This window comes from Trichinella spiralis, assembly GCF_000181795.1.
Source record: "Trichinella spiralis strain ISS 195 chromosome Unknown Scfld6, whole genome shotgun sequence".
In the NCBI taxonomy this organism is placed as follows: Eukaryota; Metazoa; Nematoda; class Enoplea; order Trichinellida; family Trichinellidae; genus Trichinella; species Trichinella spiralis.
This window is the reverse complement of record NW_003526945.1, coordinates 3,662,434-3,683,751: the sequence shown is the minus strand read 5'-3', so window position 1 is coordinate 3,683,751 and position 21,318 is coordinate 3,662,434. Positions and strand designations below refer to the sequence as shown.

General features: G+C 34.1%; 4 protein-coding genes across 4 annotated transcripts; 3 read left to right on the top strand and 1 right to left on the bottom strand.

Moving 5' to 3' along the window:
* Positions 1–1,088: 1,088 nt before the first annotated feature.
* On the bottom strand, positions 1,089–4,741 carry Tsp_08627 (importin-alpha re-exporter). Its single transcript, XM_003373853.1, has 7 exons — positions 4,696–4,741; positions 4,199–4,406; positions 3,228–4,152; positions 2,724–3,162; positions 1,984–2,504; positions 1,466–1,920; positions 1,089–1,389 (listed from the first exon to the last, which is right to left on the bottom strand). The coding sequence occupies exons 1-7, from the start codon at positions 4,739–4,741 to the stop codon at positions 1,089–1,091; spliced, it is 2,895 nt and encodes a 964-aa protein (XP_003373901.1).
* A 1,370-nt stretch (positions 4,742–6,111) lies between these two features.
* On the top strand, positions 6,112–7,056 carry Tsp_08626 (conserved hypothetical protein). Its single transcript, XM_003373852.1, has one exon. It carries the CDS (start codon positions 6,112–6,114, stop codon positions 7,054–7,056), a length of 945 nt encoding a protein of 314 aa, XP_003373900.1.
* A 295-nt stretch (positions 7,057–7,351) lies between these two features.
* Positions 7,352–8,833, top strand: Tsp_08625 (hypothetical protein). Its single transcript, XM_003373851.1, has 3 exons — positions 7,352–7,460; positions 7,872–8,515; positions 8,696–8,833. The coding sequence occupies exons 1-3, from the start codon at positions 7,352–7,354 to the stop codon at positions 8,831–8,833; spliced, it is 891 nt and encodes a 296-aa protein (XP_003373899.1).
* A 2,354-nt stretch (positions 8,834–11,187) lies between these two features.
* Tsp_08624 (TWiK family of potassium channels protein 7) lies at positions 11,188–21,193 on the top strand. Its single transcript, XM_003373850.1, has 8 exons — positions 11,188–11,260; positions 13,981–15,329; positions 15,388–15,528; positions 16,709–16,833; positions 18,517–18,700; positions 19,470–19,839; positions 20,361–20,865; positions 20,992–21,193. The coding sequence occupies exons 1-8, from the start codon at positions 11,188–11,190 to the stop codon at positions 21,191–21,193; spliced, it is 2,949 nt and encodes a 982-aa protein (XP_003373898.1).
* Positions 21,194–21,318: the final 125 nt, after the last annotated feature.

Sequence of the window (21,318 nt, the reverse complement as noted above, 5' to 3'; positions counted from 1 at the left end):
AATTGGAAAACAGCAGTGGGTAGAGTACGCGGAAAACAGCAGCAGTGCACACCGAAGCGCGACGACAAAATACTGGCAAGTAAAACAAACCAACGCTGACGACTTTAAAGTGCTTTGAGTTTAAAATTTTTAAAGTACTCTAAATTTTAAAAATTTTCCAACAACGCACTTTCAGACCTGACCGTCATATTACGATAATTGTTGTAAAGCGTCGAAAATATGCAAATCGGTTTGAATCAATTTCCAATTCAATGTTCTAAAATGCAGGCGATGAAATAGTCTCAGTTGGACAATTTTTTACCATGCATTTTTTTTGTTGACAACCTTTCAATCCACAACAGCATTTTCACAAATCAAACGAACACTGCACTTTACCCACTGTAGGACAGAAAAAAAAAATATATATATATGTGTGGGTGTGTGTGTGTATATTTTTTAAATAAAGACGAGAATTGCCTAAGAAAAAGGCTACCACCAACTAATTGTTGCTTGAACTGGTTTTCTTTCGTTTTGTTTGTCAATACAAAACTGAAATTTGACGAGATAAAAAAAAGGCGAAACTGTTGTTGACAAGTAAACAATGCGCATTCAATAAGTGTTCAGAAAAAAATCAATGTATTTATATTTAAAAAACTGCTTGTAAAAAAATAATGATATTAACAAATTTTCACTACTACACTGTAAACAATATCACAATTTCATATATGAATAATAATAATAATAATAATAATAATAATAAAGATGAAGAATGTCAATGGTGTTTGTGAATTTTTCAACAAAAACAGACGTCAGTTGTCAGTTAACTGGTGCTGAACAGAGAAAGGGAGAGAGAGAGAGCAGATGAAATTTACGTGTGTGTGTGTGTGTGTGTGTGTGTGTGTACGCGTATCATCTACTATTCGAGAGTGCACAATAACCCCCACTCCCCACCTCCCAAAAAAAAACAAAAAAAATGTCAGACTAATTTCAACTTGGAATAATAACAGAAGAAATTTATACAATAATGTTTGGGGGAAAAAAAATAAAAACTGATGAAGAAGTGTACACAATTATTAATTGAATGAAAAAAAAGTCGGGCATGTGTGTGATCAACGAAGGCTCATCATGCGCAAAAGTTCTCTTTCTTGTTCGGTCAGTCGAGACAGAAAACTTTCCACGGCATCTTTCAGCGCAGCATCTCTGAGCATTTGCCCTATAGCATGGGTGTAGAGTTTTGCGAAATTTTCCGTACCGGGTATATGAAATTCAATAACATCCGCGTGATACAGCACATTACTGACCATATCTTCGTCGATTGCGTTGTGCACGCCTTCAGTGCTGACAAAAATAATTTCCGAATGTTTGTGAAACGACGCATGAACCATTTGGAGCAAATCCACAGTATATTTGCTGAAAGTTGAACAAGAATCGTAAAAAAAAAAATTCAAATTCAAATTATCGCAATTTGCAAATCAATCCCACCCACCTGTACACGCCGTTGATTTTGAATTCAATGCAACAGTAGAGCAACTGGAGAACGCTGTATATGAAAATCATCGCATCTTCGGATCTTTTGAACGTGTACGATTTCGCGATGAACAACTTTTCCACAATATTACCGAACAGACCATTTTGGATATTTTCAATTCTGGCCAACGCTGCCATCGCACCAAAACGAACGACCATGTGGCAAATCAAAATCACAAACATACGGCTGAATTTGTACGTCTGATTTTCTTGTTGCCGTTTGAATACCACTCGCAATATGTCGTCCAAGTACATGTCAACGTGATTTCGTAGGCCGTAGTCGATGAACGCGTTCATCAGTCGCATGCCGTTTTCGTCGAACGATTTCGAAAACACCAACCGTTGAAATATGGTCAATACTTTGATCAAATAATCCTCTTTCGACAATTCTCCACTATTGACACGCATGTAGACCTTAAAAAGTGATTTGAAAATTATTCAACGAGAGATTCAAATCTCGTTCAGCAAACAACTGACCGTCAACAAATGTGTCACTGACGGCAAATTGACCGGATTGGACCAAACTTCGGGATTCAACAAGTGCGGCAGCAGAACCATATATACTGGCGGAATTTGAGCTTCGCCAGTTCGACGGTTCAACAGCAACGCCAACATTTGGAAAACCCAAGGCAACAGGTAGTTGCTTTCCGATTGCAAAATTTGTTGAAAAATTGGAAACAGAATATCTTCGGCGTTGAAATTATCAGTCGGCCCGCAAAGCCTTATCAACAGGCACATCGACTCGCAGAGTAGATGGTTGAACATGGGCGGCCCGGGCGAGGTGATCAGAGAGTAAATTTTCATCGCGATCGTATTGAAATATTCTCGCACAGCGTCGGCGCCCAAATTGAAAATCGCCTCTATGAGTCGCATGAAGCAGCGCATCACGTATTCGCAGTGAACTGTGTCGGGCAATTCCAGTGCTTTCAGCAGATTTTCAAAAATAATCTTGTAAGAACCGGTCACGTCGGACAATTCTAAAACTGCCACCGGGCCGCCTAAAAAACAAATCAGACAGTCATTTAAATTATAATTACAATACAGTTGTACTTGTAAATCATTAAAAATCAACACCTTACTATATATATATATATAGATATATATAGGTATGTATACTGTAATAGAAAAACGAAAACAAACAGTACAAGTTTACAATTGTCTCTTGCCTATTAAGAGTTTTTCCAGTAAAATTGCCGAATAGATGCGCAGAACGGCACTGTCGTGACAAAGCAAATTTCGAACAGTAGGCAAAATGTTAACAAACGTCGGTTTGGGTATTTCGGTGCGGAATAAGATGAGAAATTTCAATATGTCCGCCTTGAGCAAGGCATTTCCCAGGGCCGATTCGAACACCAGCTTCAACTGGGTGAGAAAGAATTCGTTGACGTTCAATATTGGGCTGATGGTCGCCTTTTGCGTCGTGCCGCGACAGCAAATGGCCAACAACAAGTTGATAGCTATACTTTTGCGGGACCAATTTTCCGCCGGATCTTCGCTGTATTGGACAAGCAGATTGTGCAAGTGCAACGTGAACATCGGCTCCACCGTGTCCGAGAACTGCTTGCAAACGGCGCTGATGAAATTGCACGCCGAACGTCGGCGGGATTCGGCCACGGAACCTTCCAAATCGAAGAGGACGTAGTCGTTCGGGGAGTTCTAGAAACAAACAATTTGCCTGTTCACCGATTTCAGTTCTGCCGGAACACAACAACAGAATCTACCTCGAAATTGTCGACATCGCACGCTCTCAGTTCCAAGCTCGGCAAAACGATGCACTCGGAAATTTGGGACAAGATTTCGCCGTTTTCAAACAACAATTTGTAGGGCGGCTTGCCGCACACGGTTGCCAAAAAGTCGATGCCTTTGGAAAGGAACTCGTCATATTTTTCCTCGGCCGAGACGCTCAACAACTGCTGGGAAACAATTTTGACAAAATTCATCACGTGGTTGAAAAATTCTTCTTCGTATTTTTCCGCGAACATGGCCAAATTGTCGCATATTTGAGCGCAAAACGACATCTTCAAGTTTCCAATTTCCGGACAACTGTAGACATTTTTCAACTCAAGCAACACTTTGAATCCGCCCATCCATTCGTCGAGGTGATCTTCGAAATATTCGGGCAAATCTTGAAAATTGAGATGATAAAATATTTTCACAGTGTCGACAAAAGTTTCGTAAATTTGCATCGTGCAGCCGTTGTCGAAATGTTTCATCTCTTCTCCGCTCACTTTCGACGTCAACGACGTGAACAGCTTGGTCAACGGATCGGCAAAATTGTCGAGAACGTATTTAATTTCGCGCCACAACTTTTCACTTTTCGACTCGGTCGAATAACGCCTGAACAACTGTTCGGCTGTGACCAGAGCACTGTTGACGATGGACAAATCGCCCGATTCAATGCACTTGACCAACGCGTCGAGCAACGATTTCCAATTCGACGGAAAATCGTACTTACCAATGAAGCAAATAGCTTCGGTTAGCTGCTTTTTGACGAGCGGCGAGCTGTTCACCATCGCCCCGACAATACTGTCTCGAATGTAAATTTTGTCCTCTTCGCCGATCTGGGTGCTTCCTTCAAGATCGGAAATCCAAGAACTTTTGATGAAATTTTTCAAACTTATCGCTGCCAACTGGCGAGCCGAAACGCTGAAATCCGCACTCAAACACGCCCTGAGCAGAACACGCACAAAACCTGCGAACAAGTGAAATGATCAAAAATAGACAACAACAAATCACTGCGACGATAATCATCCCAATACTACCTGGACATTTCAACGATTCTTGCAATACACTTTCCGCTTTTTTCCGCTTTTCAGCATCAACACTGAACAACTCTTCGACAGTTTTCTTCAACGTCAAAAAATCATTGTTACACTTGTGGAGATCTGTCATCTCGTTGTCTGTAACAATTGGAAATCAAAATCAGACGACTATTTTTTCTTCCACTAAACTGAATGGGAAAAGTTGGACTTTTTCAAATGATACGATCGAAAAGAACACCAATGAGTGTGGATGAAAATGAAAATTTATTTCTAAAAATTATCTCTTCGTCAGATATTAATTACGAAATGTAAAAAAAACAATAAAAAAACAATAAAAACAACCGTAACAACTTACAATAAAAAGCGAATCGATTACCGTGACAACACACTGACTACAGCAACGTTTTCCGATAAGTAAGTACAAAACGTGTTCCAACGGTGAATTCGGCCCAATAATTGCCACAAACTCCCATGTTCTGAAAATGATAATGGAAGAAAAGTGCTGTTTAGGATTTATTTTTTGTTAACTGTTAAACAAAACTACTTCACCTCGGCATTTCGTAGTGTTCGTTATTAAAATTTGATGCGCGGTTGACATCACGTTGAAAAGAAACTGACGCATCAAGTGCCATCACGTCCCTATCAGTCATTACAAGATTAGATTTGTTTACATTTTCACAATAGTACAAAATTGATATGAAACAAAAAAAAACATTACACTGAACTCTATTTTACACGTTGTACAACCACCGACCAAATTGAGAATACTAATGAAGATGTACGACGAAGAAGCATCGGTTTATTTTTGATCAAAAAAAGAAAAAGATTTACATTATTTTCAAGTCACACATTTCACTCGTAATCGATTTGACTTTCATTTTGTAAAATTACGTTACACTTTTTGTTTGTTTTTTGTTTATTTTTTGTAAAGTGAATTTATTTACAAAAAAAATTTTGAATAATAAAAAAATAATTGTCGTAATTATCGTGATGATGGAAAAAAGTAATTTCGAGTTTATTTTTGAGCAGTTTATCATTTTTGTAGATAATGAAGGTCAATTTTAGTTTACTGTAATATATTGGATTATTTCCATTTGTTAAAATTGAAATTGTTCAATTTGAAAAAAAAAATTGAAACAAGTGTTTTTATTAAAATTTTTCAAAAGTGAAATTTTTCAAATTTGATATAATACGATTGAATTGATGCGTAAAAATGGGCAATTTTTCTTTCTCACGTATTGCAATTCCATTTCATGAATGGTGGATATTTATTTTTATTCGTTTTGTTGTTCGATGAATAAAATAATTTTTCGATTGGAAATTTTACAATTGAAAAAAGAAAAAAAACAGGCTGACAAAAAAGTTTCTCAAAATTTTTACTCGTTCAAAGAAATTGTGACAAACAACAAATGCAGCCGAGTTGTTATTTTTCATTTGATGTGGAGAAAAGCGTTGAAGCGGAAAAAAAACGCAGCTTGCTTTCAATTTGTAAATATACGCGCAGTTGTTGTTGTTGAAATTGAAACAAAATTTGTTGTTCTATCAACGAGCTTGTCAATTGCGATAGCAAGTGGAATTGTTTGCGAGAAATTTGAAGTTTGGAAAAAAAATGTTTTTTTTTCAAAATTTGCATAAAAAATAAAACGGTTGTTTTTTATTTGTCCATTTCAAAATAAAAGAAAATTTTTTTTTCCATGTAAAAGTTGACCTGATATGAAGAAGAAGTGCCGGTTTCTGGTGTTCGTGTCCTTGACCGGATGGGCCGTGCGTGATTTGACGTGATGTTGCTTAATTTGGACGGTGGAATGGGATTTTGTTCATTGCTGCCGTTGGAGATGCCGAAATGAACAGCGGTAAAAGAAGAAGTAGAAGTGGAAGAAATTGGTCGACGGTAATTTTGTTGTTGATTGGTATTGTTGGTGTTCAATTCGGTGATAGCAAAATTGAAAAAGAGGGCGGTGGTTTCATTTTGGAAAAATCCGCCCAATGCGACGAACATAGAATCTATTTCAATATTGCCTTCAGCGAACCGTTCCACGGTCTCATATACAGCGACGGTCATTACGGTGACGCCCGTTGTACGTTCGTCAACGGTACCGTGGCGAAAAGGTATCAATTTTGGATACCGATTCACGAATGTCAGTCGAAGCAGTCGACCGGCTCCAAGAAGAGGAATACTACCACCACCATTACCGGCAACAGCCAACAGCACAGCTTGATCGTACAACGAGATGTGAAAATTTTGAGCGGTCAAGATCAATTGTTGTTCATCATTTGCTCGCCGGCCGTAGCGGCTCATCTCGATTCTCTTCAGTTGAAACCGTCCGTGATCAACTTCGACGGCGTCAAAGTCGACGTTCACCTCGGCTCACAGGAACTTCGAGCCAAAATGAAATTCGACTTCAATTACACGGCCGAAATTCAACTGGGCGACGGACCGTTCGGGTCCCCGGTCGACAAGGAGCTGAGCCTCGGCGAACGTCTGTCTTACGTGGTTCGCATCCGGGGTCCGTCGACCAATTTTCGAATCGGTCGTTGTTGGGCCAGCGATCAATTCAGCAATTTGTCACTGAGCGACGATCGCGGTTGTCCGCTCCATTCGAACAAAGGGGTTTGGAGTGAATTTCAAACTTGGCAAGTGTCCAATTCGGAAAAAGTTTTGTTCAACAAAATGAAAGCGTGGGCGTTTCCGACGAGCAATCAAATTAGCATATATTGTAATTTGCAATTTTGCGGTACTAATTGTACGTACAATTGCCAAGAAGAAGCTCAAGTGGACAAAATATAAACAAACCTACTAACCAGGTGTAGTCTGCCTTTTCTCATTATTCTACTTTTCAACGTAACGTTGTTCGAATTGTTGACAAGGCAGCGTGGATTTTTCGCTTCCGGTGAGTGCGATTGGAATGATCACAAACAAATTTTGTCGAGTTTTCAACTTCCATTTTTACAATCTCACTCTCCGATGTGAACAAAAAAAAAATTTTTTTTTTTATTGTTACGATTGAAATTTAAAAAAAAATCAATAGAAATATTAAAATATATTTTATTTTTTGATTTATTGTTGTTTTTTATTTTTGAAAATGAAATTTTCTTCGCCTCTTCGAGCAGCAGTTTCAGTTTCACTTTCGGTTGTTCGCTTGGTTGAACATCGTCGGTTGGTTGACCTTTCAGCTCGGCGTTGGAAAACCGGTTTTTGCACAACGTGACGAGAAAAGAGGGGAAAAAGGGGGGGGGGGTGGGGGAGAAAAATTTTTCTCTTCTTCGATTGAAAAATTTTTCTTCAATTTTCCCTGCCAAGAAAAACAGCGTTGTTTACAGAGAAAAAAAAATTCTTTCCCCCAAACTGCTACAGTAGACTTTTTCATAATAATAATTTTACGAATCGATTGATCGATCAATCATTTTACACATGTGTCAATATGACTTGAAAAAGAAGAAAAAAAAAAGAATTTTTTTTTTCAAACGATTGACAACAACAAGTAGTTATTATTGATTTTGCTTTTTGTACAAATTCGAAAAAAAAGAAATTTTATTTCAAAAAATAGATTTCAATCGATTTTTGAAGTAATTTTGTTCAAGTAATTTTCCAATATTGTCCAGATCACGTCGGCGGTGATCAAATTGCCCGCATGAAGCGACAACATTTTCATCACCAGCACACCGTCGACTCGCAAATGGTGGAACGTGAACGTATGCAAATTTTGCTCAATCACCGACCAGCGTTGTCGGTTGTCGTCTGCGTTCATCACTTTCGCGTATCTGGTGACAAAAGCCAACAAGGCCCGTTTGGAAAAAATCAACGACATCCAGCCCAACATACTGCAAGCCGTCGCCGTAGCGACGAACACCAACCACCACCACAAGAACAAAAACGCCCACTCGTTGAACATGTTGATCATCAAAACGCACTGGATACTGTACCGGTGCAAGTTGCCCAACAGGCGAACTTCGAAATCGCACAGCGTCACACGGGGAAAATGGCCCGACCATTGCCACTGGTGTCCGTTGATCAAATCGACCAATATCGCCACACCCCAGAGTTGATATTTCGGCGCCAAAAACCCATTGAGCAAAAACAATTGACCGACGGCGTTGATCAAATATGCAAATTTGATACTCAAATACAGCATTGTGATTCGATAACCATGTTTGAAAGTTGGATTATTTTTTGCATGGCAATTTTGCAACTGAATACTATCTTCGATGTAATTGGCGATCGTTTGGATGAATTTTCGTCGACAATTGTAAGCGTTGTTGTTTTTCCACTCCGACGCCAAGCCGATCACATTTCTCAAAGCAAATCCTGAACAGCAACAACAATAATTGGAAATGAAATTTCTCTCCATTTTTGTTTGAACAAAAATCAAATTACATAATAAATAGGCAATTAAATGAACTGATAAAATTGTTATTAAAAAAAAAAGAATAAAACATTCGTTCACCAGATTGCCAATTTAGCAGGCGCCAGATTAAGCAAGGTAAATAAAACAAGGCCGCTTGAATGGCCAACACAAACGGCACCCACTGATAGTAGCCAATTTGAAGAGCGTATCTATCGGTGAGATCAGTGGGGATTTGTTGGTTGGCATAAAGCCAATAAGTGTTCTGTACGAAACAATAGTTTTCCGCATATTGTTCCCAAGATGCGGAAAACTGTGCCGGTACCCAGCATTGGATCGGTTGACCTACGTATTGTTTAGCGCTGATTGTAGCTGCTAAAATAATCAAAATTAAGCACGTATAATAGTAGTTAATCCGATCAATTGTGTCGTCGTCATATTGGGGCTTGAGTGCTTTCAAAAACGATGACAGTATGAACATGCCCAGATAATATCACCAATTTACTCAACTGAAAAGCAAATGGCGTAAACTGAGTTTTTCGAGCTCTCTCACTTTCTGCCTCCGTCTGTCTGCTGTTGACCAAAGATCAACTGGTCTCCGATCTTTGTTTGTTCAATACCAACCGGTCTATCAAAAATCTTCAAGCTTCAATTATATTAAACTTAATTTTCAAAAACAACAAATGAATAATTTTCTAACATTTTTTTAATAAAAATATATTTTAATATTAAATTATTCAAAAAAACCAAATTATTCATTTAAATTTTCATCGTATGAAAAAAAAATTTTTTTTTCTTTTTTACATTTCTTTTGAAAAAATATAAAATTTTTCGAAATTATGCAAATATTTTTTTTATGAGGCATTTATTACAACAGTATACTGCATTGAAAAAGCAAGTGAATAAATTATGAAAAAAGAAAATGCAATCTTTCGCCTGCAATCTCAAATTGGATGTCAACTGGTAAATATTATTGTTAATTTCACCTGTCAATCCATTGTACCATCTACCACGGTGCCGATGCGAAGTTTGGAATTTCATTCCGGCATATTCTTTTCTTCCTTCTAAATCATTAAATTTTACTGTAGCTATGTCTTGTATGGGGCATTCGTCTTATACATGTGACGTTGTCTGAGAAGTACGCTTTTGAGATGCTTTGCTCACTGGGTCCATTTTCAGTTCACAAAATCTGTTCTTTCACTTCTCTAAACGGTTTTCAAGATATCAAAATTGATGCTGCAATTTTGATATTTTCAAAACTTGTTTACTCTGCTGTAATGTACAATTGTTTTATTTATTTCTTTTTTCTCGAGTTTTCATAATCTTACAAATTTGCTCATTATTAAATGTCCAGGTCATTTAATATTTTCTTTTTAAGCTTTTCACCTTTTTATGCATTACCTCTTATTTACGGTATGTACAACATTAATAATGCTATTTTTGTATATGTCAATATACGTATAAATGATTGCCTAAATAAGTGTGTAGAAGTAAACTCTTTAAACAAAAAACATTTAAAAAATTAAAAATAGTAATGCTGAATAATGCCTCTTTTTATAAAAGTGTGTATTCGTCAGTTTTTCAAAAAAATACTTTAAACATTTCCCTTGGAGTAAAATTTTTAACTTTAAAGGAGGAAAATTAAATTGCAAAAAATGTGCAAAATTACGCAAATGTTCTTTGTGTAACAATTGCTGCTCATGTTGTATCTAAATTTGGTGACGTCAGAAATTTAGTTTCTGAACTATGACACGTCACTTGCTTAACGGGCTGCTTTGCCTTATTGTCATGATCTGCTATTGCTTAAAATATAGATTGGAATTGAATAATTTTTTATCATTTAAAATCATGATTGTTTATTTGGAACGTTTTAAGTTCTCTGTTGTTGACGCTTTCAGCATGTTGAAACTAAATTATTTTTCACCAAATAAACAACCTTCAGTTTCTATAGTATTCAATTTACAGACATGGTTAAATGTTTGTTCATTTGGATGTTTGTTAATATCAAAAATTCATGCCAAAATATTGCATAAATTAATTAATAAACCTCTAAACATATATTTGAGCTGTCTTACTTCGACTGTCAACTTTTTTAAAAGATTGATGTGTTCTTTGAAGTTTCTGCTTAATCACAACAAAATTTATTCAAAGTTATTCATTCTCCCTCATTCAGGTGTATTTGAAACACTATTATCTACAAGTATGCTTACTGCGTGTGCGTGTGTGCTCAACATTATTCGCTTAGTACAAATGCCGAGTTGATTATTTTACTTTTGAATAACGACAACATCATCTTTACTGGACATTGTTAATTAATTCAGCAAGAGAGATTTTAAGCTTTTGTTTACATTCTTTATCAGTTTACATAAATAGCAACAAATATACAAATAAGTGAAATTTCAAATTGCCATTTTATTTTTCCATCTGATATTTATTACGTGCAAAAACTTACCAACTTTATACAAAAAACGGTCATAAACAAATTATGATTGATTTAACAGCTAGTCTTATGAAAATTTGACAATGCCCACTGGTTCAATTCAAAATTCTCTTAGATTTTTCATTTTGACAAAATAATGCGTACTGTCACAAGTGCATATGAAAAGCTCCGCGGATTGGTCTGGCAAATGAAAAGGAAGAAACGAATGAGTAAGTTGAGATTTTTTTCAAATTTACGTCAATATTGTTTATTATTTAACTTTTATACTGAAGGTTTTGTTTTTCATAATAACAAAATTAATTAATAATACATATTAACATTTATTATGTTAATTGAAGAAAATGTGCTACAAAATGAAAAAATATGTTTTCTGATATTTTGGCTTCAATATATTTGGGTTATGTTACTCGCTAACTTTCTGCAAACAATACAGTTCAATATTATCCAATGAAAACACACCTAGCTATAAAATTAGCCAATAAAATGTGTGTAACTGTTCCTGAACAGCTCTGACAAATCAGGTAAAAGAAAAACTAGGTTGAAGAATTTATCCCCAACCACGCTAAGGACCGGTGCTCATTTCCATCATTTCTCTTCTATTGAATTGTCTGTGTCATTTCGATTGATCTTGGCTTTTGTCTTGCTGCTTTCTATCCAGTGTGTATGGTCAACATTATTGAAGATGTTTGACGACAATCAGTTGAGCATTTTTCCTACAGGGAGTATGTATACATTTTGTTTTCTTCTTACCTGAGAGTTATTTCTGCATAGGACTACATCGATTATAAGTACAATAAATGTAGTAACATAAAACAATACAGAGCATTCTGATTTTTTAATACATTATAATCCATAGTCGCCATAATATTGTCAACTGAAAAATCATTCACTTAGGCTCAAAAAACTTTTCTAAATATTACAGTTGCAATTAATTGTTGTTTTAAAAATCTAAGTATGTTAAAAAATATCAATATAATTATAATGATTTATTGCGTAGCAGTGACGCAACTTTACTGTCTTTAGAAATGTAATATTCAAAAAATCAGATATGAGGTATATTTTTAGTATTTTTATCTTCATAATTAAAGTGACATGCAAATAGCAGAGTAGTATAATAGACATTCAAATTTGCTTCTTTCATTTAAAATCTTCCAAATGGCATCATATTCTTTGAAAAGTAGGCATTCTGTCAAGAAACAGCAAAATATTGCTTCAGTTAGTATAATTTTTTCACATGAGAAAAGTTGTGTTAGATCTAAATCTAACTGCAAATATTGGGATTTAGACTTCGACCTGTTGTCTAGTCCTGAAAAGCAGATGAATCAGGAAGTTGAGATTTTTCTAAAATTTGTGTTAATATTGTTCATCTTCTTTGTATGAAGGTTATGTTTTCCATATTAACAAATAATACATATGAACATTAATTATTTTACTGAAGTAAATGTGCTACAAAATGAAAAATATGTTTTCTGATATTTTGGCTTCAATATATTTGGGTTATGTTACTCGCTAACTTTCTGCAAACAATACAGTTCAATATTATCCAATGAAAACACACCTAGCTATAAAATTAGCCAATAAAATGTGTGTAACTGTTCCTGAACAGCTCTGACAAATCAGGTAAAAGAAAAACTAGGTTGAAGAATTTATCCCCAACCACGCTAAGGACCGGTGCTCATTTCCATCATTTCTCTTCTATTGAATTGTCTGTGTCATTTCGATTGATCTTGGCTTTTGTCTTGCTGCTTTCTATCCAGTGTGTATGGTCAACATTATTGAAGATGTTTGACGACCATCAGTTGAGCATTTCTCCTACAGGAAGTATGTATACATTTTGTTTTCTTCTTACCTGAGAGTTATTTCTGCATAGGACTACATCGATTATAAATATAATAAATGAAGTAACATAAAACAATACAGAGCATTCTGATTTTTTAATACAATATAATCCATAGTTGCCATAATATTGTCAACTGAAAAATCATTCACTTAGGCTCAAAAAACTTTTCTAAATATTACAGTTGCAATTAATTGTTGTTTTAAAAATCTATGTATGTTAAAAAAAGATCAATATAATTATAATGATTTATTGCGTAGCAGTGACGCAACTTTACTGTCTTTAGAAATGTAATATTCAAAAAATCAGATATGAGGTATATTTTTAGTATTTTTATCTTCATAATTAAAGTGACATGCAAATAGCAGAGTAGTATAATGGGCATTCAAATTCGCTTCTTTTATTTAAAATCTTCTCAATATTCTTTGAAAAATAGGCATTCTGTGAAAAAAATAGCAAAATATTGCTTCAGTTTAATTTTTCACATGAGAAAAGTTCTGTTAGATCTTAATCTTAGATATTAGGATTGGAAGTTCGACCAGTTGTCTAATCTTGAAAAATGTATGAATCAGCAAATATAATTGTTGTTCAGATGACCTGGCTGATCGTTTTATAGTCCGTTCTGTTTCTCTTGTATGAACAGGTCAAGAATGAGCGTCATTACTTGATGCTGTAATCAGCGACTGATCTTTCTATAATTGCGGCAGCAGGGGGTGTAAACTGGGTCGAAAGCTACCATGCTTTATCTATTTGAAAACTTTGAACAAATACGCAAGCACTGCTATTTCAGCTAGGCGATCTTGTAAAGTTGGGTTGGCAGAAAACAATAATTGTAATGCTTAGGTCATGTAATCTGACCCCATCAAGATCATTTGAACACAGGATGGCGCTAAAAAGCTATATGTTTTTTGTTGACTGTCTTAAGTGTTTGCTAACTAGTGCATCAGCTATTGTCATCTAACAGTTTTCTAACAACTATTGTTACTCTAGTCAAGTGAATTCTTATAATAGATGATGTATAATTAAAACTTAGCGCATAATGATAGGGGTAAACAGTATACATAAACATCACTACTGATTGACTGTTTTTAGAATTATGCAAATGCCCACTGGACTCCACATACTGTGCGTATAATGACGCCAGTTTTAGCACAGCTACAAAAGTGGATATTGTTGAAAATTTGCGGAAATTATCACCGAGTGCGCTGCTCGAAAGCAGCACCCCATATTCAGATCTCACTGGCATGAAGCACGTTGATGGTAAAAAAATTCGTCGCCCGTTAAACAGTTTTATGGTATGGGCTCGTCATTGTCGAAATAAATCTCAAATGGAAGCATCTCAAAACAATGCACAGCTTAGCAGAGTGCTTGGTGATGAGTGGAACACCCTCGACCGTCGTAAAAAACACTGTTATAAACAAATAGCTTATTGGTTACATTTGATGCATATCTGGGAATTTCCTAATTACAAATATTGTCCTCGGAGAAAGAAGAAAAATCAGAATAGTAAACAGGTGCATTCTTGCAATGCGCCATCAGTGTCTACAACTAATAGCGTGTCACCAATACCGGCAAATTATAATCTGAGTGCGCCTGGAACTTGCAGTATAGCACCTGTGCAACAAACTCGTAATTCAAAATTTCGGCAAGTCCCGCGCAATTTATCAACGGCTTCCACTTACAGTAATAATGGTAGTGTACCATCCACGCTGTGTAACGGCTCGTCACAAATGCGTTTGGCATATGATGCGACATTAGTCGCAAAGCCTTACAGCGCAGCATCTTCTACTAGTCACGTCGAACGTGTAACACCAAATGAAGCTGAAATCATAAAGAGGATCGTGGCTTATCTTAAAGATACATCTGTGACCGAGTATGAACCATCGATGACAAGTCTGGCTGAAGTGCCTTCTGCAAAGCCAGAACAGCCACAAGTACAACAAAATGCTGCAATAAAACAGGCACTGTTGGGTACATCAGCTCCAAAGTTTGGAATGCAAAATATGAATAACATGAATGCAGATTATCAGCATCCGACTCAAAAAAGGAGACGTTTTGAAATGCCCCGTATTCGTGTTGCAATTCCACCACAAAATCAGCAACAACGGCCAGATGATTTAGCATTGTTGAATGCTCTGCCTTCAAATGATCCTGATTTAGATCGTATTATAAATGGTATAATTGAATTGGAGAATATCCAAAAAATTGACTATAAGTTATTTGGAATACCTCCTCCTTCTCTGCGTTTTGAGCAACAAGCAGTATCTGTTGATCAGCAGCCAGCGCCTGCACATGAAACTACTTGTGGAAACGGTTTTGAGCAGATGTCACCCGTGTTGCTACAGCCCAGCTTTATGCCAACTACGATTTTAGACGTACTTTGTTCAAATCGTTTACATGCAACTGTCGCCTCTCTAACAGCTGAGACATTGGAGCGAACCGTACGTACAAAAGATAATCTTTTTAAATAAAACTAGTGAAGATGAATTGTATTTTCAGATTGAAATAGCGGAATCTCTCGTGTCAGCCGATTCTGGGCTAGGTGGTGATGATGAAGCACAAATTACATCCAAGATGTTGCAACAGAGCATGTACCAAGCGCAATCATCTGCAGCCAAAGCTGGAAGAAAAAGGAAAATAGTTGAAGTATATATTTCATTTATAAAATTTTAATTTGAATCTTAATTGAGATCATTTTTAGCCGTGGATGTGATATCAAACAGCAGTTATATGTCTGTGGAGTTTGTTTTTGTGAGACTCTCGAATCTTTTTCATTTAACTTCATTTATTTATCAGTGGCAAGCACACATTTTAGACTATTTATTATCCATAAATTATTTTGTATTGTTAGCTGCATTATTGCATGAATTTTCTTATATTATATGCATATTTACATTGCTGTTATTATTATTATTATTATTATTATTATTATTATTATCATTATTAGTACAACTTATTGATAGTTATTAGTAATAAGTAGTAGGTAGTTTACATTGTATATTAATGTATTGTATTAGAACTTTTTATTACTTGCATGAATTGACTAGTTGTGATCATATAATCAAGTAAACTGGATGCATTACATTTTTGTTTTGACAATGCAAAGCTGGACAAAACACGTAAAAGGGTGGAAACCCACAATTTAAAAATATAAATCCAATTCACCAGTAATGAAGAATTTTAGAAAATGTAAATTTTAAAGTAAATATTTAATAAAATAAGAAAAATTATGTGTTTGTTAAAATAATAAATTGTCTTTGACAAAATTACACCGATGGAATATAACCAGTAGATTACCAAAATTTTATAGAAAGAGTTAAAATGATAAGCTGAATTAATATTTCAGCTGTTTTAGCTCTCCATATTGACATACTCATTGTATTGATTCATAAAATAAACTGACAATTTAATAGAGTATTTTTTATTTTGTACCTATTACTATTTTTATTCAAAAAATATACTGCAGTTTTTTTATATTAAATAAATGTTTAAATCACAACTAATTTTTGAAAAAAATGTGAAAAAGAATTCTTGTACTTTTTATCCAATGAAAAATTGAACCGCCTGAAGGAATGCTGCCAATTAGCACCAGACAACAATTGCTCTGTTGTAATAGTTGCACAGTAAACTGTAATCGAGCAAACTGTGAACTGAGAACAGTAAGTGACTTGCAATATTACACTGCGGATATATGATTATTTACATAGCTGCCTTCTGTTGCATTTGCGCGCAAATTACCACGGTTAATCATATATATATATATAATGACCTAGTTACAATAGCACTAGCAAAATTTTTTTTTCCTAAACAGCTGCTTCAGTACGAAGACCAAGAGTTCAGCTCACCAGTACAGTTGACCCTGTTCAAGAATGATTGCACCATACGTCAACTGCATAACCGCCACGTGACCAGAAATCCAACCGTGCAGATTAAAAGAAAAGATAAGTAATTTGTTTTTCAGAATAAACGGAAACGTGGTGAACTACATAAGTGATGCCATTCAGATTAGCTAATAAATAAAGTGCACCATTACTCGTCTGGCTGTGTATTTACATGATCAAAATAGGTTAAATTAACAATGAATATATTATAGAGAACAATTTGTGGACGATAAATTATGTTGTATTTCATAATTCTACACCAACATGAAAAAAATATTTTTTTAAACACTTTATATTGTTTTATTTTTTTGTAAAAGTATGAAAATTTTTACAATAAAAAAATGAATTTTACTTATTTTAAGTACAAAATAAGTTCGCGTTGCATTATTTTTAAATAAACACTACATATATGTATTTTTTATGCTAAAATATTAAAAAGATTTGTAAATAATTGTAAAAAATGATAATGAACAAATCAAATCAAATCAAATTAAAGAAAATAATATAACATTAACTTTTACTTGTTTGCTTGTGTTGTGTCCATTTTTGAAATAAAAGTAATTTTAATATTTCAGTCACACTATGATATTAATAAAAGCATTTGTTGTCATAAAATATAATTTTTATCTAAAATATTGTCATAAATTTGACAGACTGAAAACTTCATTTGGAAATTTTAAAAATATCAGTAGATTAACAAATTAGTGATGTTTTTCGAAAAATTTGCAAAAACGGACTGAGGTTTATGAAATATATATATATACAATTATATGATAGGAGACACTTTTGTTGCATATGCATAAAATCGCAAACACGGCCTGTTCTATTTCATTGATGATCAGAAAATTTGCATAATTTGTTGATTGCATTACCCAAGTAAGATACATGGAGAAAATTTTGATTTAATGTGACGACATAAGACAATTCAGTGTGTATTAAAATTAATTAATAAACTAATTTTAAGTTGAAAGTTTTGCAAAATAAATTTATTAACAAAAAAAAATGTTCTCACAAAGAGATTGCACTTGCAGTTGTGAAGCGATCAATTGCAAAGTCGTTGACATTGCTTAGCAACGTTGTTTGAATAGTGAACTGAAACTGCTTTCACGCGAAAGCTGTTGTCGATTGAGATAAGGGTTCTTTTCAATCACTTATGCTAAGCTTACCTGGAAAATGAATAGAAATCGTCATGCGCATCGATTAGCTTCAAATTCTCTTTTTTATTTACTTCCTTTCAAGTTAGCTGAATATCGTCAATTTTCACGGTCGATTAGTGAGTGAAAATCAATGCTTCTCACACATGCAATCGTTCAAGCAATGAAAAGTTTTACTGAGCACTTTTTTACGAGACATATTAGCCATTTAGCAAACATCTGACACATTTTGTTTCAGTGTCCAAGCTATTAAATCCGTAAAATATAACGCTAAGCTAAGAAATTTGAATCAATCATTTACAAGAATATGTGTTCAAAATTGATTTCAACGTTAACACTGTGACTTGATCTCTGACTCGAGTGAAATTTTGATCACACCGAGAACATTGTTATTTGTGCTGTATTAATCTGGACATATTAAGCGGTTTGCAGGCGTCAAATTGGAATCAAATTTTAAGCGTCTAGTTCAGTGTTATTAGCGCAGAGCATTGTTAAGAAAAAGTTTGATGACGCGGAATTTGTCTGCATTAACAAGAATCACTGACAAGAAGTAAGGAGTATTAACAAGCATTCACATTGCTACCAATTTTCAGCCGAGCCATTTCCTGGGCATTTGAATTCAACGGAATGGATACGTGGCCAGCAACTCACAGCAACGAATCTTCTTTTGCATCACTAGCGAGATGCAGTAGGGCAGCTAGAAATAGTGAAATTAATGGAATTGATAATTCAGAAGTTGCAAACTGCAAAATTTCTAAAAACTCAATGCTGTACAGCGTAAGTAAAACTTTTAAAGACTTTTTGACAATGGGCAATGCAATGTCGATGCTCGATTTTATTATGCTTATATTACTAGATCAATTTTTTACAAAATGCATTTTAAATAAATTATTATTTCAAAAGAAAAATATTATTACACATGTTGTAACCTCCAAAAGTATTGATTATTAGAATTTTGATTTGACCAAAAAGTTTTCAGATAATTGTGCTTGTACGTCAGAATAACTTTTATCACGATTATATCTAAAATTGATGAAAAGCCAAAATTAAATTATTTTTCAAAGAAAATTTGTCCACTGATTCCACTTTTATTTGTTTATTTTAGCAATATAAATAATATCTTTATTTGCTAATTATCTGAACAATTATATTAGTATTATATATTAATCTTTTATCTGTTTTCTGACATTCAATAGTCTATTCATTAATCTGTAAAATTAAACTGATTTAATTCATAAATAACTGTAAAATTTAATACAAGTAATCATGAGAATTGAGTAGAAGCAACAGGATTTATGTATGTAAATTTTTTATCAAAAAATATAAATATGAATTATAGATTTTAAAATTTTACAGCAGTTTTGCTATCTTGCTTATGTTACCTTTAGATTATTTTAAAGTGAAACCCAAGTAAGGGAAAACAAGAGTATTGGTATTGATTTATCTTGCATCAAATACATGCAAAGATTGAAATGAAAATTAAATATAAGTTGATCATTAATAAATGCTTTGTAGATGCAATAGAATACATTTTATATGGTTTTAGAAGGCGCGCATTGTTCTTCCACATATCGTTTTGGTCATAAGCACATGTTTATACATTGTAATCGGTGCGGTTGTGTTTGTCAAACTTGAACAGTCATTTGAATTAGAGCACAAGCTTGCTGCTTCAAGACGCTTAAGAGCTGTTCAAAACAATGTACTGGAGCAGCTGTGGAGTTCAACGATCAACCAAAGTCTGTCAGATCTGGAGTTTAATAACATTAGTCAAAGTGAAATAGAAAAAATGGTAAAATCTACTTTTTATGCTTTCAAAGAAGGAATTAGAGCTAAAGACATGGGTAGAAACTATTCTTCGTTGTCTTGGAGTCTTCGTTCTGCTCTTCTTTTCTCTACTACATTAATAACTACTGTCGGTTAGTTTTTATTGCAGTATTTTTAAATATGTACGAGTATAATTTCATTAACTATGACCAACGTGAATTGCCACGCAAATTGTATGATCTGAATTATTAATCATTTACACAACAAATGTTTTGAAACATTTTTGTTATAATTCTTAATTAAAAAAGAAATATTAAAAATACTTCAATTAAATAACTGTTATTAATTTTGATTCCAGGTAGAAAGCAAATTTTTACAAAGCATTTTAATATTTTTGACCAATTAATTTAGTCGAAATGCTAATATTTAAATATATATATTAATTTAATATCTTTTCATGAAATGCATTCAGAAAATTTTATAAATGTGTGCTCAACATACATAATAAGTATAATCTACATGCATTTTTTGAGATATATAATAAATATATAAATAAACAAATATATATATATATATATATACAGTATGAATAAATATGCGCATATGATATTTTACACATATATGCATGCCACATTTTTTCTAATTCACTGACTTCTTTTCACTTTAATTATAGGATATGGTAACTTAGCTCCAACAACTTTTTGGGGTCGCTTGTTTTGCATTTTTTACGCATGCATCGGTATACCTCTATCATTAGTTACGGTCGGTAACTTCAGCAAATTTTCTGTCGATTTGCTTTCGTCCATATATTTGTCTTTATCTGTATGGATAAAATCATTCTGGAAATGCTGGAAACAAAAATATTTACCATATCGCTGCTCATTTGAATGCAAGCAGCCATCGACAATTTTACAAAATGCAGACAACCATTTTCAGTCAGGTGAATGTATCGATGCATCAATTTCAAAAAACATCAGAGATGAACTGGACGTTGAAAGTGAGACGTCAGCAAAAGCGCCACCATTATTTCTTATTCTTATATTGCTTTTATTTGTGGGAATATGTGCAGCATTTTTTCATCAATTTCACTTCTGGCAATACTGGGATTCATTCTATTACTGCGCAGTAACTGCACTGACGATAGGATTCGGTGATTTGGTTCCAAATGCGGACGATCAGTCTTTAATATTTACTTTATTATTTATTTTTTTTGGATTGATCATATCAACAATGTGCATTGACAGCATGGGCACACATTATATTCAAAAGATACATTATTTTGGCCGAAATATATATAATTTAAGCAATGTACTCGGTGGAAAAGCAGATTCGTTCAAAGAATGGATCCGCCAAATGCATGGTTTGAAAGATAAGTACGGATTAACGGAAGAAATGATTCAGCAAATTATTGCTAAATCTGATTTAAATACTTTAACTGATTCAGCTCGATATCAACACTCTTTTGTTCCAGATGGACATTCTTATATGCACTACATTGATCAGTAATATCTTCACCATTTTCTGAGAATTATCATTAGCTGTCTGTCTTTCAGTTTAAAATTTAAAAAGTGAACTGAAATTACAAATATAAATGATACACAAGTTTAAAATATTAATGTACTTTTAATAAT

What these genes read in the sequence shown, in the direction of transcription:
- Tsp_08627 (XM_003373853.1), bottom strand. Translation starts at nt 4,741, where the DNA reads ATGGGAGTTTGTGGCAATTATTGGGCCGAATTCACCGTTGGAACAC. An exon ending in CGAATTCACCGTTGGAACAC is followed by an intron (nt 4,407 to 4,695) that starts GTTTTGTACTTA and finishes CAATTGTTACAG; the next exon opens with ACAACGAGATGACAGATCTC. An exon ending in CAGTGACACATTTGTTGACG is followed by an intron (nt 1,921 to 1,983) that starts GTCAGTTGTTTG and finishes TCACTTTTTAAG; the next exon opens with GTCTACATGCGTGTCAATAG.
- Tsp_08626 (XM_003373852.1), top strand. Translation starts at nt 6,112, where the DNA reads ATGAACAGCGGTAAAAGAAGAAGTAGAAGTGGAAGAAATTGGTCGACG.
- Tsp_08625 (XM_003373851.1), top strand. Translation starts at nt 7,352, where the DNA reads ATGAAATTTTCTTCGCCTCTTCGAGCAGCAGTTTCAGTTTCACTTTCG. An exon ending in AGCTCGGCGTTGGAAAACCG is followed by an intron (nt 7,461 to 7,871) that starts GTTTTTGCACAA and finishes AATATTGTCCAG; the next exon opens with ATCACGTCGGCGGTGATCAA. An exon ending in ATGAATTTTCGTCGACAATT is followed by an intron (nt 8,516 to 8,695) that starts GTAAGCGTTGTT and finishes TAAAAAAAAAAG; the next exon opens with AATAAAACATTCGTTCACCA.
- Tsp_08624 (XM_003373850.1), top strand. Translation starts at nt 11,188, where the DNA reads ATGCGTACTGTCACAAGTGCATATGAAAAGCTCCGCGGATTGGTCTGG. An exon ending in CTGAGACATTGGAGCGAACC is followed by an intron (nt 15,330 to 15,387) that starts GTACGTACAAAA and finishes TTGTATTTTCAG; the next exon opens with ATTGAAATAGCGGAATCTCT. An exon ending in CTGGAAGAAAAAGGAAAATA is followed by an intron (nt 15,529 to 16,708) that starts GTTGAAGTATAT and finishes CAGCTGCTTCAG; the next exon opens with TACGAAGACCAAGAGTTCAG.